The sequence below is a fragment of the Macadamia integrifolia genome, chromosome 12 (assembly GCF_013358625.1).
Source record: "Macadamia integrifolia cultivar HAES 741 chromosome 12, SCU_Mint_v3, whole genome shotgun sequence".
Taxonomy (NCBI): Eukaryota; Viridiplantae; Streptophyta; class Magnoliopsida; order Proteales; family Proteaceae; genus Macadamia; species Macadamia integrifolia.
The window spans coordinates 30,312,240-30,326,683 of NC_056568.1; the positions used below are offsets into that span (position 1 = coordinate 30,312,240).

General features: G+C 36.7%; 2 protein-coding genes across 3 annotated transcripts; one reads left to right on the top strand and one right to left on the bottom strand.

Annotated features, from left to right (window-relative positions):
* The first annotated feature begins 2,367 nt into the window (after positions 1 to 2,367).
* Positions 2,368 to 10,234, top strand: LOC122058021 (pectin acetylesterase 12-like). Of its 2 annotated transcripts, XM_042620400.1 has the most exons (13): positions 2,368 to 2,833; positions 3,722 to 3,804; positions 4,832 to 4,961; positions 5,065 to 5,138; positions 5,785 to 5,871; positions 5,957 to 6,081; positions 6,181 to 6,241; positions 7,423 to 7,476; positions 7,636 to 7,713; positions 8,665 to 8,770; positions 8,861 to 9,006; positions 9,823 to 9,930; positions 10,021 to 10,234. In XM_042620400.1, the coding sequence occupies exons 1-12, from the start codon at positions 2,662 to 2,664 to the stop codon at positions 9,928 to 9,930; spliced, it is 1,224 nt and encodes a 407-aa protein (XP_042476334.1). In that variant the 5' UTR covers positions 2,368 to 2,661; the 3' UTR covers positions 10,021 to 10,234. The 2 variants fall into 2 exon arrangements, with proteins under 2 accessions (XP_042476334.1, XP_042476333.1); XM_042620399.1 differs by having other exon boundaries at positions 2,369 to 2,833; positions 9,823 to 10,234.
* Positions 10,235 to 11,333: 1,099 nt separating this feature from the next.
* On the bottom strand, positions 11,334 to 13,415 carry LOC122058022. The gene is made up of 2 exons (XM_042620401.1): positions 12,104 to 13,415; positions 11,334 to 11,659 (listed from the first exon to the last, which is right to left on the bottom strand). The coding sequence occupies exons 1-2, from the start codon at positions 13,128 to 13,130 to the stop codon at positions 11,583 to 11,585; spliced, it is 1,104 nt and encodes a 367-aa protein (XP_042476335.1). The 5' UTR covers positions 13,131 to 13,415; the 3' UTR covers positions 11,334 to 11,582.
* Positions 13,416 to 14,444: the final 1,029 nt, after the last annotated feature.

Here is a 14,444-nt window from a genome sequence, read left to right on the forward strand (position 1 = left end):
GATAATCCGTCCCCGAAGAAAACATTAACAAAATTTTATGTTCCAGCGGGGGAGAGGAGGCAATTCATGGCAAAGTTTAGTATTAAAAGTCTAGAATATTGGACTCATTTAGTCCCCTTAGCGGACCGAACCCAAGAATTGTCTTACAACGTGTACAAGTGGTCAGACATCCCACAACCAACCATGGATTTGGATATCCATGTTGGGTTGCACTAAACCTATAGCCCATTGCGAAACCTACCAACTAAGTAGATCTTTCTTAAGATATGCAAAGTAAGAGAGGATGGGGGATTGACAAGATGAAACTGTCATGAAATCTTTAATTGAGATATTGGGAGTCAGAGAGTTATATTAAATTGCTTCAGTTATTGGTGTTTTCATATATTTAAGGAACTCAATTTGTTTAGTTATAGAGCTAGATACACCTAACTACACTTCACGAGAGAAATGTTATGAGAAAGAGGATTTTTTTTTTTTGGGTGAAGAGAAAATATAGTCTCTCTCTCTCTCTCTCTCTCTCTCTCTCTCTTTTGGGTGGATGGCATCCCATGGGCATAAATGGTAGAATGATGCAAAGACCTACCTCATCCACGTGATAGATTATTGAGAATGGAATTTTATAGACAGTTATATCTTAAAGTCTCCATATTCATATGTCAACTTTCAATCAATTAGAGCAAGCCATATGGCAAAATAAAGCATGAGAAAAGTACAAAATTTCCAATTAAATGGATGGGACAAAAAAATGCATGGAAATACATGGATGTGAATAGATGAGATAAGGATTAGAAAAAATCTTGATCCATTCATACCTATTTACTACTGTTCCAATATGATCTCATATGTATATTCTAGATAGATATAAAATAATAATAATAATAATAATAATTGGTAACACATATATAACGAATTTGAATTATAGAATTGATAAGTACAAAAATCTTTTCTATATGAGATAGATTGATAAAAAATATCTATTGAATAAGTGAAATAACTAGATCTATAAGAAAAAAAAAGGTGGATTATCTTCAATTGGGTGGTTTTTTGTTGGGACGTCATCAACAAAGCAACAAATATGATTGGGCTTACTTAGTGTACCTTTATTGATGTTGAAATATTGAATGAATTGAAAACTTTTTGGTTTCTTCCTTCTCTATCTCACTTCACACTTTTTGAATTATTGAAATTTGACATATAATATATGTTAATTTTTTTTAAAATATTCAACAGTTAAAATTACCACATCATTCTTTCACGTGATAAACAATTGTGTTTGCCATCAATATTTTGTCCATCGATTATTAATTACAAGAACTTTTTTTCTTTTTTCTTTCAAGATTGTCTTTTGTTTCACACATGTTCAATCAATCTATTTCATCTCCTCCTTTATACTTTATTTTTTGAAGCCGGAGCTGCTATTGTGATTCTGAAACTGAAAACCTTTTTTTATTTTTATTTTTTAATAAAAAAAAAGTACTCCATGATAGTGATCATAGCCCTAGGTTGAAAATAACCAGTCAACTTGAGCAATGATACAGTAATGGCTTCCTTCTACTAGGCTACCAAGCCCATTGGCAAACTAAAAAACTGTGTCCAAGATGTGGCCTATGCCATGTTTATGTCTCTCTCCTTCTATCATTCCATGTACAAAGACATCTATACCTTTTATTTTGGAGAGGAAAGAATATACTCCAAGGTGTGCTGGCCTATAGAGAAGCACAGAACTACATCCCAAGCCATACAAAAATAAATAAATAAAAAATAAATACATTTTCTTTAGAAAAGATTAAAGGAAAACATAATGACTTAACGTTTGACCAATTTGTCTGTGGATATCATTATTTTCAATCCAGTCAAAATGGAATAATATAACGAATATAACACACATTCTTTTCTTTTTAGGTAAAGAACACACACATTCACCTTTAGTTTAGTTTAAGAGGTTGCTACTGATATTCTGTTTGTCTCACAATTACATCATCAATAAATTAATATTAGTATTATTATTATTTTAATAAGTTCAAGTACTTGGTGGTTTTAAGACAGTTTCCTAATAGCTTAGATTCTCTTCACCGTTATTTTCGCCATAAACAAATCCAACTAATTACACACTCACGCACGGGCTTTAGTAGTCTAATCCTTAAGGACATCTCAGTTGACAAGAAATCCAATCTAAGACTGAATCTGGCAAGTCGAAGGAAGATAGATGAAACATGGCTTGTACCTTTTTTTTGGTAAATAAATGGTTTAACACGACTTTTTAATTCCTTTTTTATTCGTTAAACAGCGGAAACAGCTGGAAATCCAAATCTTGGTTGTCTCTTTATCTGCCAATAATTATTTGAGATTTCTTTTTGGTTATCAATTAATCGAGTTTTTTTCTGTACCTCACACTTCACACTTCACACTCCATACTTGCCAGCTTCGTCGGCTGTATACTTTCCCAATAGCGATCCAACACGGCCAAGCTGGCTTCCAAATCTGTGTCAAAATGAGATTCTTTTGTTTCTAAAGATACTGATTTTTTTATCTTCTGCTATTTGTGGAGGGTTGTATCAGATATTCAGATTGCATTGCTGAATTTAGCTGGTTTGATTTGGTTTGGTTTTTGATAGCTTAGAGCAGTAAGAAGAAGGGTGCTGAAAAGAGTAGCTCACAATCATGAAACTCTTGTGGGTTTTTGGTTTAGTTGGGTTTGTTTTGAGCAGATGGGTGGATTGTTTTGAGGATTTGAATGTAACAGAGGTTTCTCATGTCGGGAGTTATGGAGTGTCCACCAATCCCTTGATGGTTGGTCTCTACCTTATCGGAGGAGCTGCTGCTAAAGGAGCTGGTATGTATTCTTACTTATTGGTGGTATAATGAGATTTCTTCTTCTTCTTCTTTTTCTTCTTCTCCTCTCTCCAGTCTCCCTCTCTTGCGTAGCAATGACTTATAATGATTTTCATCCAAATTTTTCCACAATCTTTCTCTCCGCCACTCTATTTGAAATCAAATCTAACAGAAAGATCTAATAAATGTCAGCTTTGTTTCCATAGGCTTGGGTAGCAAGCAATCTTTAGCCTATTATTTAGGCATTGGCTTAAGATTTTCTCTTCTGTTGCTTCTGTCCTTTTGATGTACTACCTTCTTATTTCTTTTACTAATGACATTATTGTGATCTTGCTTCTGGTGGCATCGATGAGCGTGATTATCTTAATCCCAATTTTCATATGCTTCCTGTGATCCGCGTTTTATTGTTCTCTTGTGAACCCTTACTTTTTACCCTACTTATCAATCATATAGTTTTCTTAGCTAGGCATTGTACCTGTTTATGTGGTTAATTCAGATCAATCTCGTGGTGCATTTGTCCCCCCATTTGGTTTTACTTAATTTTTTTAAGTTTCAGTTTATGTGGTTAAAACTGTTCCTATATCCTTATGAGCGAGGTTTTAAAAACAGGAATTGGTCCCTGCAGAATCCAATTTATTTTGTGGGGTTATAAAACATGTCATCGGCCTCTGTTGTTTTTTTTTTTTTTTTGGTGGTTGATGTCAGTATCCATTTTTGCACTCATGGCATCTTCATGTAGTGAAAGCTCGTGCTGTTTTCACCTGTTGACAACTTGTCATTGGCCACTAAGGTCATGACAGTGTAGTGTGTGTGTGTTTGCGTTTTAAAGATTTTTTGATGAAAATAAGAAAAGGATTATAACTCTTCTATTTTTTCTCTTAATGTATAGTTTGCCTGGATGGAACTTTGCCTGGTTACCACCTGCATCATGGATTTGGGTCAGGGGCGAACAGCTGGCTCATCCAATTGGAGGTCAGTGACAACATGAGAACTAGACATAACAGACAATATGTGGTAGTTCCATTGTACTGTTTAAGATCTTTCTGTTTACCTGTTGTCCCGTGTTTCAGTGACCAGCCAGGATACAATTGCGCCTTTTTATTTTTGTACATTATAACCTGAAGACTTAAGTTGGGATAAGGCTTAGTTTGTTGTTGTATAACCTGAAAACGTTGGTAATTTCTTGGTTCAAAAGTATCACCAGTTTCACAAAGAGTAGCTACAAACTGCATGGCATATTTCTTTCTAAGGCGGACGAATATGAATAGGGTATGGAAATTGATTGGGGGAGCAAATAATATCTGAGACACAGTTGTTGATATTAGTTTTTGTTTCTAAGGTTTTAAGCCAGGATTTATTTTTAGACTTTAAAATATGTACTTTTGGAGAACACTGACTGAAGATTCATTACAAAATACTCTCTACAATTTTTTTTGTGGGGGTTCTCTGTTAACCCTGAAATCTCTCATACAAGTTGGAGTGAGAATAGACTTCTGAAATTTCAGCATTTCCTTGAGATTTCATATATTCCAAAATGCCTATTAAAATTTTAAAATAAAAAAGTCTTTAATTTATAATGTTTGGTATAGTTACTTTGTAGGCTCAGTGATTTAGTATCCATTATAACGCCTAATCATCGACCCATTGTACTGCATTAGTGTCCTAAACTAAGCTTATAGCAGTGTGTACATGGAACATGTATCAATTATTTTACCAGTTCAAGCCAAAAACCAGCTTGATCATGCACTACTGCGTCATGTAAATTCATTAACTACAGATTAGATGATCAAGATTTTGTATGGTCATGCTGTTTTTGGCTTAGGCATCCTCTGATCTTGGGCATATCCAAATGCGTTTATGGATCCTGTAAACATGAGATGTTATGGGTGTACCCATGCCACTTCACACCCCACGCACCTTTACAGAGAAAAAAAAAATAGAAGCAACCACTGTCCTTGGTTCAGAGTTTGACTTATTGTTTTGTTGATATTAATGACAGGGTGGAGGCTGGTGTAATAACATTAGAACTTGTGTTTACCGCAAAAAAACCCACCGTGGCTCATCAAAATATATGGAAAAACAAATCCCATTTACAGGAATATTGAGCAACAAAGCTGAAGAAAATCCTGGTTTTCTCTCATACTGCTGATATACCATCCTATTTCATTATGTAATTCTGGTGACATTTGGGGGACTTATTTTGTTCTTTGTATGGCACTTTAATAATTGCAGATTTTTTCAACTGGAATAGAGTCAAACTTCGTTATTGTGATGGAGCATCCTTTAGTGGAGATAGTCAAGATGAGGTTGTGAATTCTTCTCCATCTTCTATTGTATGATTGTCAATTCTGCTTATACTTTTCAATGGGCTAAATATTATAAAGCAACAATGGCACCTAAAGGATTGTTAGATAGGCTTGTATGTATATCTTTCACCACCATAAAAAAAGGATTAAGCTGCTTGATCACTATTCACTAGTCAAATTAGCTTGTCTAAGATGCTAATTGAATTATATTCTTTTTATTCAAGTTTCACTTTGTTTGCTGTCCTCTTCAAAAGCTGTTTGCATGCACAACTTCTCTAGAAGTTTCTGCTTTGTTGAAAAACTCTGAACGTCTTTTGGTTTCTTTGTCTGATTTCTGTGTCAGTCTCCAAAAACTAGATTTGTTTCCAATTTCTGTGTACAACTAGATTGATCTTGGTGGGAACACTTGAAATATTTGTGAGTTTTTTTTTTTTTTTTGGGGGGGGGGGGGGGGGGGTGGTGGAGGGGTACAAATGCATGCATTCTTTCATGTGTACCATCCATTGTCATGTTCACTGAAATGAATATTTACTTTCATTGAATCAACTTGCTTAGATCACATGTGTGGGTGAAAACTAATGTCAAGAGTCCTTATCTTTTGTCCATGTTTTCTGGCTGCATAATTATTTTTTTATTCTCTTTCCAGGCTGCAGGACTTTATTTTCGAGGACAACGCATCTGGTTAGCTGGGATGGAAGATTTAATGTCGAAGGGAATGCAACATGCCAAACAGGTTTTCTGTTGCACCAAGTAGTATAAATTTAAATTTCTTCCCTGAATCTAGATTGATTTCTGGATTGTGGTGAACTGTGTTTCAGGCTCTTCTTTCTGGTTGCTCTGCTGGGGGTCTGGCAAGTGTACTACACTGTGACGAGTTTCGAGCACTATTTCCTAGAACTACAAAAGTCAAATGCCTGAGTGATGCTGGATTATTTCTTGATGCGTAATTACAATCTGTTCTTTGCACTATTTGTTACTTGAACATCTGATATATGTGCCTTTTTTGTCTGTGCTTACTGCTTTCATTGGTTTCAAATTGTAGGACTGATGTATCTGGCGGGCGGACTATAAGAAATATGTTTGGAGGTGTGGTTAGCTTACAGGTATCAGATTTAAATTTTGCAGTGGTTTTTACATTAGTCCTCTTTGAAAAGATTGAAAATAGTGTACCAAAATATTTTTTTTTTGAGTTTCAAATCCTCATCGTTATCTTGATGGTTGCCTTATCCCATTTGTTCCACTCTATATAGGGTCATACTTCATTTTCTTTAAGTTGGTAAGCCAATGGCAGATAGAAGAATGTTTGTTTTGGACCCTTCATGAAATGTAGTGGGTCCTATGTTAATGTTGCAGCCTTTGTGAAACATAGTTGGTCTTATCAAAGGTCTCTTATCTTTAGAGTTAACTTGATTTTGTAACTGCACTATCTGGTCTATTGGCTTGCAGAACCTTGCTCTCTCCTAGACCTTGTTGGGTGATCTCTCTCTGTCCCCCACCCCACCCCCCCCCCCCCCCCCAAAAAAAAAAAAATCTCTTCTTTTTAATGATCAGATCATATCCATTTTCTCTAGTAGGATATTTTCTGGTCATTGGATATCCCTTGCACGTACTGGTGGCAGTACACTGATGAATTTTGATTGTGAAATATCCTCCAGTCCAAAATATAAAAGTGTACATTTCATACCCAAATGAAGTGTTTCATTTGAAATCATTGTAAGCTTCTCCCATTGGTTGGTCTAATTTTACCAGTCAGATTGGCTCTCATCTGGCCAGAGGCCCCTGGAGATATGGTCAACTGATTGAGTGTGCCTGATCTTTATCTATGGCAAGGACCAAGGTACAACTGGTTCTCATGGAGGCCAGATAAGGAACCTCCTTGTGGATGCTCTAGCCAGGAATGGGGCATTGAGGAAAAGCATTTATATGGGGCAATGCCGGCCTACAAAGTAGCTTGTAGGAATACTGAAACAAAAATTCTGACTTATTGAAAGAAGATGTAAGATTCATTATGGGTATTAGGGTCTAGGGATGTGTGTAATTCTTTGTACACATTGTTGGGCAGGGCAGATTTTCTGATTTAATTAATCATGTTGGGTTAAGCTATCTCATTGTTCGTTTAAAATAATCAAGAATACACAAAACCTTTTGTGAGAACTTGAAACTTAATGTGGAAAATTCTGTGAAGTAATTAATGGGATAAATTTTAAATTTTGATTGACTAGTTGGATTGTACATTTGATATGGTTTACACATATGCTTATGGAATTTTGTATGGTTACCACAGGGTGTGCAAAAGAACCTGCCACGTTCCTGTACTAACCGCATGGATCGGACTTTGGTAATCCTTTTATTTTCATGTTTAGAAGGGAATCAAAGAAAAGACATTAACTATGAGTCTTCTCTGTCACTTTTTCTTTTCTTGGTTTCGAGGGTGTGTTCGGGGTTGGCTAAGTTGCTCTCTTATTTATTCTTGTTTTGCCCTTGTTTTTCCATTTAGTGTTTCTTTCCTCAAAACTTGATCGCCAACATTAAGACGCCACTTTTTCTTCTAAATGCAGCCTATGATGCATGGCAGGTAAATTTTTGTTTCTTTAAACGGTAAAATTTCAATTGATTTGTTGATACAATAAATGGCAGGATTTGTTTCCATCACATTGTAGCTTGAATTTTCTTGGCTTTTTTCAACCCCCTGCTTACATTTGCAAATGCCTAGAACATTAATTTTTTGGGCACCTCCTGTGATGTGCCTGAATTCAGGATGCAAACTAGCTTGAGTTGAGTCAAGTTTGTGCAGCTCAGCCTCATTTTCAACCTCTGGGCTTGGCTCACAGCTCATTTTCTTAATTCCACTGGACATATTTAGTTAATTAGGTCTGCAGTCCGTGATGCCAACAGGTTAAAGCCCTCAGCTCATAAGAAATAAAAAAAATATTAATGCTGAAAAGACTTGTTACTAAACATAATAATCAGACATGGTGATATAAACATGACCTTGAACAAACCAAAGATTTGGTCAGGCTCCTTTAGCTTTGGGCTTGTCTCACAAGCCAGAAAATGAAGCTCAAGCTCATCCCAAGCAAGCCGGGCTCACCAACAAGCCATTCTAGCTTTGATCATTGACAGTCCTTGCCAATATTGCTCATTGGTCCTGTGGAACCGCTGCTTGCCATATGGGGGGCTTCGGCCTGGGGGCTATGATCACTACCATGGAGCACTCTTTTTTCCTACCCAAAAAAAAAAAAAAAAAAGAGCAGTTGGGCTTTATCCTGACAAGCTGCTGTATTTTAATGGAAAATTGTGGGCGTGGGGGTGGAGCATGTGCATATATCATTTGGCTCCCCCATTTGGATGAGCACCACCTGGAGGATGTTTCGCTTAGAAATATGAAATTTCTTGTGCAGGTTTCTATAGAAAAATAAACTCTTTCATGTGTTGTCACAGTGGGTACTGTTTTCATGTATATTATAATCAGATAACCTAGTTGACTAATTAGGTCAGAAATTCTGATTGCTTTCACTTTCATCAGCTCCAAGCCAGTTTAGCTCCACCATCAGCTGACCCACATGGTTATTGGCATGAATGTAAATTGAATCATGCATACTGCACTGCATCACAGATACGATTTCTCCAAGGTGGTTTCTTGAATCTCAGTTGTAACCAAATTGTAATGCAATATAAAGTCATTGCAATTTTAATTTTAACATTTATATGTGATGATGCAGGCTTCAGGAACCATATGCTCAGTGCTGTAAAAAGCTTCTCAATGTCCAGGGAAAATGGTTTGTTCATAAATTCATGTTTTGCACATTGCCAGACTGAGAGACAGGATACATGGTTCGCCGATGATTCACCCCTTATAGGGAACAAGGCATGACCAATCTAACTGAATCTCTTCTTAGTCTTCACTCAACCTTATTTGAAAAAAAAACCAGATATAGGTTAATGGGTCTGGAAAGATAGAAAACATGTGACTTCAGAATTTTTGTTATTTCAACGCATATTAAGGTCCTCTTTGGTATCATTTTTCTTTTTGATTTTTGTTCACAAAAATAGTTTTGGTTGCATTTGGTTTCATTTATGGAGCTTATTTCTATTTTTAGAAAAAATGGTAAAATAAGGAAGATGGGTGAAGGGACCATTTCTTCAAAAAACACATAGGGACATCAAACTAGTTCTCACAAAAAAACTATTTTTGTCAAGTAGTTACCAAACCATTTTTATGTTTTGATAAAAAATGGTTTTCACTAATGTTTTTTGTAAAATAGGTAAAAATCAAAAAGAAAAAATGATATCAAAGAGGGCTAAGGATTCATAGTATGAGATGGATAAGCCTCGTGGTCCATATGATGTTCAGCCTCATAACCTTGCAAGCAGATTTTGGAAAAACAAATGAACGTAGTCTCATGTTTTCTTTGTATGAGGTAAAAATTGCAAGCAATCAATAGTGATAACCTACTGTTTATTTAGAAATAGATAAAAAGTATAATTATTGGAAGTTATAGGGAAGTGGTTACACCTTTTATAAAAATGTAACTACTGGTATGAGTTGAAACCAACATTTTCTGTGTCTACCTTTGCCGAGTCTGTCTTGGAAGCAAAATAGTATCTTTAAACTTATCTCATTGTGTTTATAAAGAAAAAAAAAAAAAACTTATCTCATTGTGATCTTGGTAATTATATGCAGGGGATTGCACAATCTGTTGGTGACTGGTATTTTGACAGGAGAGGAGTCGAGGCAATCGACTGTCCATATCCTTGTGACAAGACTTGTCACAATCTGGTATTTAAATAAGTAAGAAATAATTGATTTGTTTTCTATGGCTTCTCCCTTATTTATTTTAAACAATTTTATATCATCCAAAAACACTTGGTGCTTAATAAGGCCAGGGCCTGCGCGAAAGATAGATATTGATGGGCAAGCTGCTTGCACGCTTAATGTAGTGGTGCACTTCAGCTATTGGTGGATTTGTCAGATATCTCCAAATTTAGCTCTCTACTTAGGGGGAAAAAGTGCTTCAAATAGCTCCCCCCCTCAACACTTTTAATCCTATGTTGAAATAATCTTATGTGCAATCTAAAATTATCGCTTTTTAAAATTGGCTCTGATGTCATCAGTTTCTCACATCACTATTCATATTTTTACCAGAGTTATAGTCCATATGCTCTCAACTAAAAAAAAAGAAAAAACATATCAAATATGCTAACTAAATTCTACTTCATTTTTCAACCAAAAGACTTAAGTTCTCTATGTTGCTGGCCCTACATGTTTAATCTCAGCTATGTATCAATTTAATTTCCAACTAGACACCCAATTAGAAGTCTCTCATAGTTTCTCTTTTTTATTTCTTTTGCTTCATTTTAACTTTTGATAATTCAATTTTTCACTACACTCAACCAAACATCGGCTTAGTATTTATAACTTATTTCAGTCATAGTTACTGTTTCCTTGAAAATAATTAATTTTCCTTTAGCACTGAAATAAAAACAGCGTGGGAACAGGATTTTTTCCCTTGAAGAGGGGTGAGGTAGTCATTTTGATCCCCTTATATATCTAGCATAGGGGCTACGCTGCCTGATAAATTTATGTGGGTTTGACATGTACGAATGTACTGTGTTAGAAGAGCCATCAGTAGGCCTCTTTTTATAAATTTCGTCAAATTAAAAAAATGTTTACATATGAGAAGGAAATGTATTCTTGCAAAAATAAAAGATACATGAGCCAAGGTAAAAGGAAAGAATTATGGTTACCAAAGAAAAATGAGGTCTTATGGTGTACTACTCTGATAGAAAATGAATTTCCGTTTAGATTTAAACTAGATGGACTTTTTAACTATTCTATGCGTGGAAAATGTCGAGAAAGCTTGACTTCCATTTCTAGATGCTTTTTTCCTCATCGTAAAATTTATTGATAGTGTGAATCCCGCGATCCCTTGTGGGGTGAGACGATGACTTATATAGTACTACATGATTTGCTAAATTGGTGCCTTCAAAAAGATCAATGCAATTGCAAAAAATCTCTATATAAATAAATATATTAATAATAATAATAATATATATATATTCATTATCATATCCTTCCCTTCCAAACAGCCAAACAATGGGGAGGGGAAAGGAAAAGAAGAGGTACCTCAACAACCCTTACCTAGGAAAACTAAAATCAACCCCTCACTGCCTCTCCCTGCATTCGTTCACCCATCAATTAAATACCAAGTTCTTCATATATTTACAGTGGAAAAAGAAAAAGAAGAAGAAGAGGCTTGAGTAACTTGACACAGGGACACACGAACGAGAAAAAAAAAAAAAAAGAAGAGGAAGAGGAAGAAGAAGAAAGGGACGGGGACAAACCAAACGAACGCCCCTCTCCCCCTTCCCTATCCACCTTTATAACCACCGTTTACCAAAAAAGAAAAGAAAAGCAAAAAATAAAAATAAAAATGCAGGGGGTTAACGAGATGTAGACGCAAGCGCCACCGCCTGTGCCCATACCTTGAGCCGAGCCTTGACATCCCGTGGGTCATCTCCTGAAATTACAAATAAACTGCAACATCAATCTCGGCATCAACTCTCACAAAGTTTACACACGCTCAAAACATATACCCTGTGTTTTTGTTGGGGGTAATTAATCTTCTGAAACATATACTTTGGGACTCGAGAACTGAAGATCATCCTTCGTAATGACCAATTATGATGCTACTACTAAGTCGAAATTAATTGGGAAATCAGTGATCAGTTCTGGTACTCTGATACTCTGATACTCTGATACTCTGATACTCCCAGTCCCTGGTCCTCGATGATCATTTTAAGCTTCAGCCCCAGAATTCTTAATTAAATACTGTACGATGAATGAAATTGAAATTGAGGGAGAGAGATAACGAAAGAAAAGATATAGGGTAATGGAGGACGAGAGAGTCTATGAACTCTAGAATATAGAGAGGTAGTAGTGTTCTCTTCATCAGGGAACTCACCGGGACTAGAGATCCTCCAATTAGCGATAGGGGAGTTGCCACCACTGCTAGTGTCGAAGTCTATAGTGGAGGCGGAAGGCACAGATATGGAAATCCGACCGGGGGTACTGGGGGTGTCCACCATCATCATCCTCTCGTGGTCCAACTCAAACCCAAGATCCCTACAGGCCTTGACTTCCTCTAAGTCCATGCACAAGGATCTCCCCCCACCCTTGGGCCTCGTTATCACCACGCACTCGCTCCCTTCCTCCTCCTCCTCCTCCTCCTCCTCCTCGGCCTTGACTTTGCCGTACTTGTGGTGGTGGTTGTTCTTCTTCTCGTCCCATGCTCTCTCCAACCCCAATCCCCACCGCGTCCCTTCTCTATTTCTGTCTATGTCTGTCATCGCCGGCCCTGCCAATCTCTTCCTCGTCCAAGAAGGAGAAGAACAACAGTAATTAGTAGTAGTCGTTTTCCTAAAGCAGCTCCTCCTCCTCCTCGTGGTGGTGGTGGTGGTCCTCTGCGCTTCGTTCTCGCTGGCGTACTCTTTCAACCCCAAAGCCAGAAGATTCCCATAGTCATACCCACAAGGACGAGCCCTCCTTCTCATCCAGGGCGGGGTGGATGGCAAAGAATGACAGCCCGTTTCCTTGTCGGAGTCCGATGATATCCCGATGGAAACACCTTTAATATTTCGTCCCTCTTTGCCGTCCGAGAGTTCTTCATCAGCGTCTTCCTCCTCGGAGAAGCCTTCGATCGACAATCTTGCCATGTCCAAGCCCATGTCAGTGATGTCACCACCAATAACCCCAACACCAACACCACCATCATCGTCATCGTACAAGTTGGGAGTGAAAGTAGGAGGTTTGCTACCACTGCCGCTGGTATTACAGATGGATAACCTGGACAAGTAGTGGGAGTGGGAGGCGTGACGGTGATGATCGTCCTTGTCTTTACCATCTTCGATTTCATCCTCATCTTCATCCTCCAGTTGTAGCGTAGACGAGTTGAGCTGGAGGATGGTCATGGGGGTGTTATCTGAAGCCATACTGGTTCGTATATTTGAGCTTTACCCAAACTCAAACTCAAACTCAACAAAGTAAAAGAAATGACCCGATCGCGCAAAAGATGGAAGAAGAATTACTATTCTAAGAATTCTTGCCAATTAAAGGAAGATAACAGAGTCTCTGCATCAGTGATAGTTTCGGATCCAGAAATGGAATCGTGTAATGAAGAAGAAGAAGGGTAAAGGGCTCCCTCGCTTATGGAGATAGCATATTAATAATGGGAGATAGAAGCGGCAGTGGGTGGTCTCAGTTTTATGAGTTGTGGATCATTTATTCCTACTCCGTATATATATATATATATATATATATATCAATCAATGTTATATTGCTATCTAAGGTATAAGTTTAAAACCCCAAATTCCTGAAAACGCCCGTGGCAGTGCTCCTTTCGCTTGCTCAGGTTAATCTGGAATATTTTTAAAGATTAATATAAAAAATAAGAAGAAGATAAAACACAACCGAATTAATCGTAATAATGAAATAATTTAATGGAATTTGAAGGCAATCCCCAGACCTGCCCGGCACGACTTCCCAAACGAATGAGGGAAAATGAAAGAAAGGATCTTTTGGATTAATAATAACTCGTATAAACTTAAAATGGATTGCCATCCCAAAATAAATAAAAAATAATTAAAAAATAATTTTTTAAAGAATGAGTGAATGATAAACTGACCAAGTCAGAGCAAGAGAAAAAATCGAGGGGACCCTCGAAAGAAAAGAGGGATTAAACGAATGATGGGGACTTGATGTGCTCTATAATCTATATACGTGTTTTTAAGTCTCTTACAAAAAAAAAAAAGTTTTTTTAATCACTTAAGAGTTAAGAGAGAATCACTTCATCCTTTTTTTTTTTTTTTTTTTTCTTCCTTCAATAGAAATTTTATTAGAGGAAGGAACATGAAAAAATCATGACTTCTAAGTACATAATTCATAGAACCACCGAGTCAATGGGGACTATATTGTCTTAAATGTCATCAATAGTTACGATATATTAGATCTTGCCCAACACTCAATACAAAAATATGTTCAAATGATGAAAACAACTAAGTGCGATTTTAGAAATCAAACTAAACACCTTCGTTATGATCTAATGGTCATGATGGTGTGGGAATACCAATCATTTAGTAAGTGTTGAAATTTTTATATATTCCCACAATATATGATTAAGTAGAACAACCAATGAAACAACAAGCATCAAGCCTAAGCTTAATCGAGCATATTAAATCAATGTTTGTTTAAAGAGCAATGAAAAAGTTAGTGATCATAACATACTAGTTCACCGAGTGACAATTATT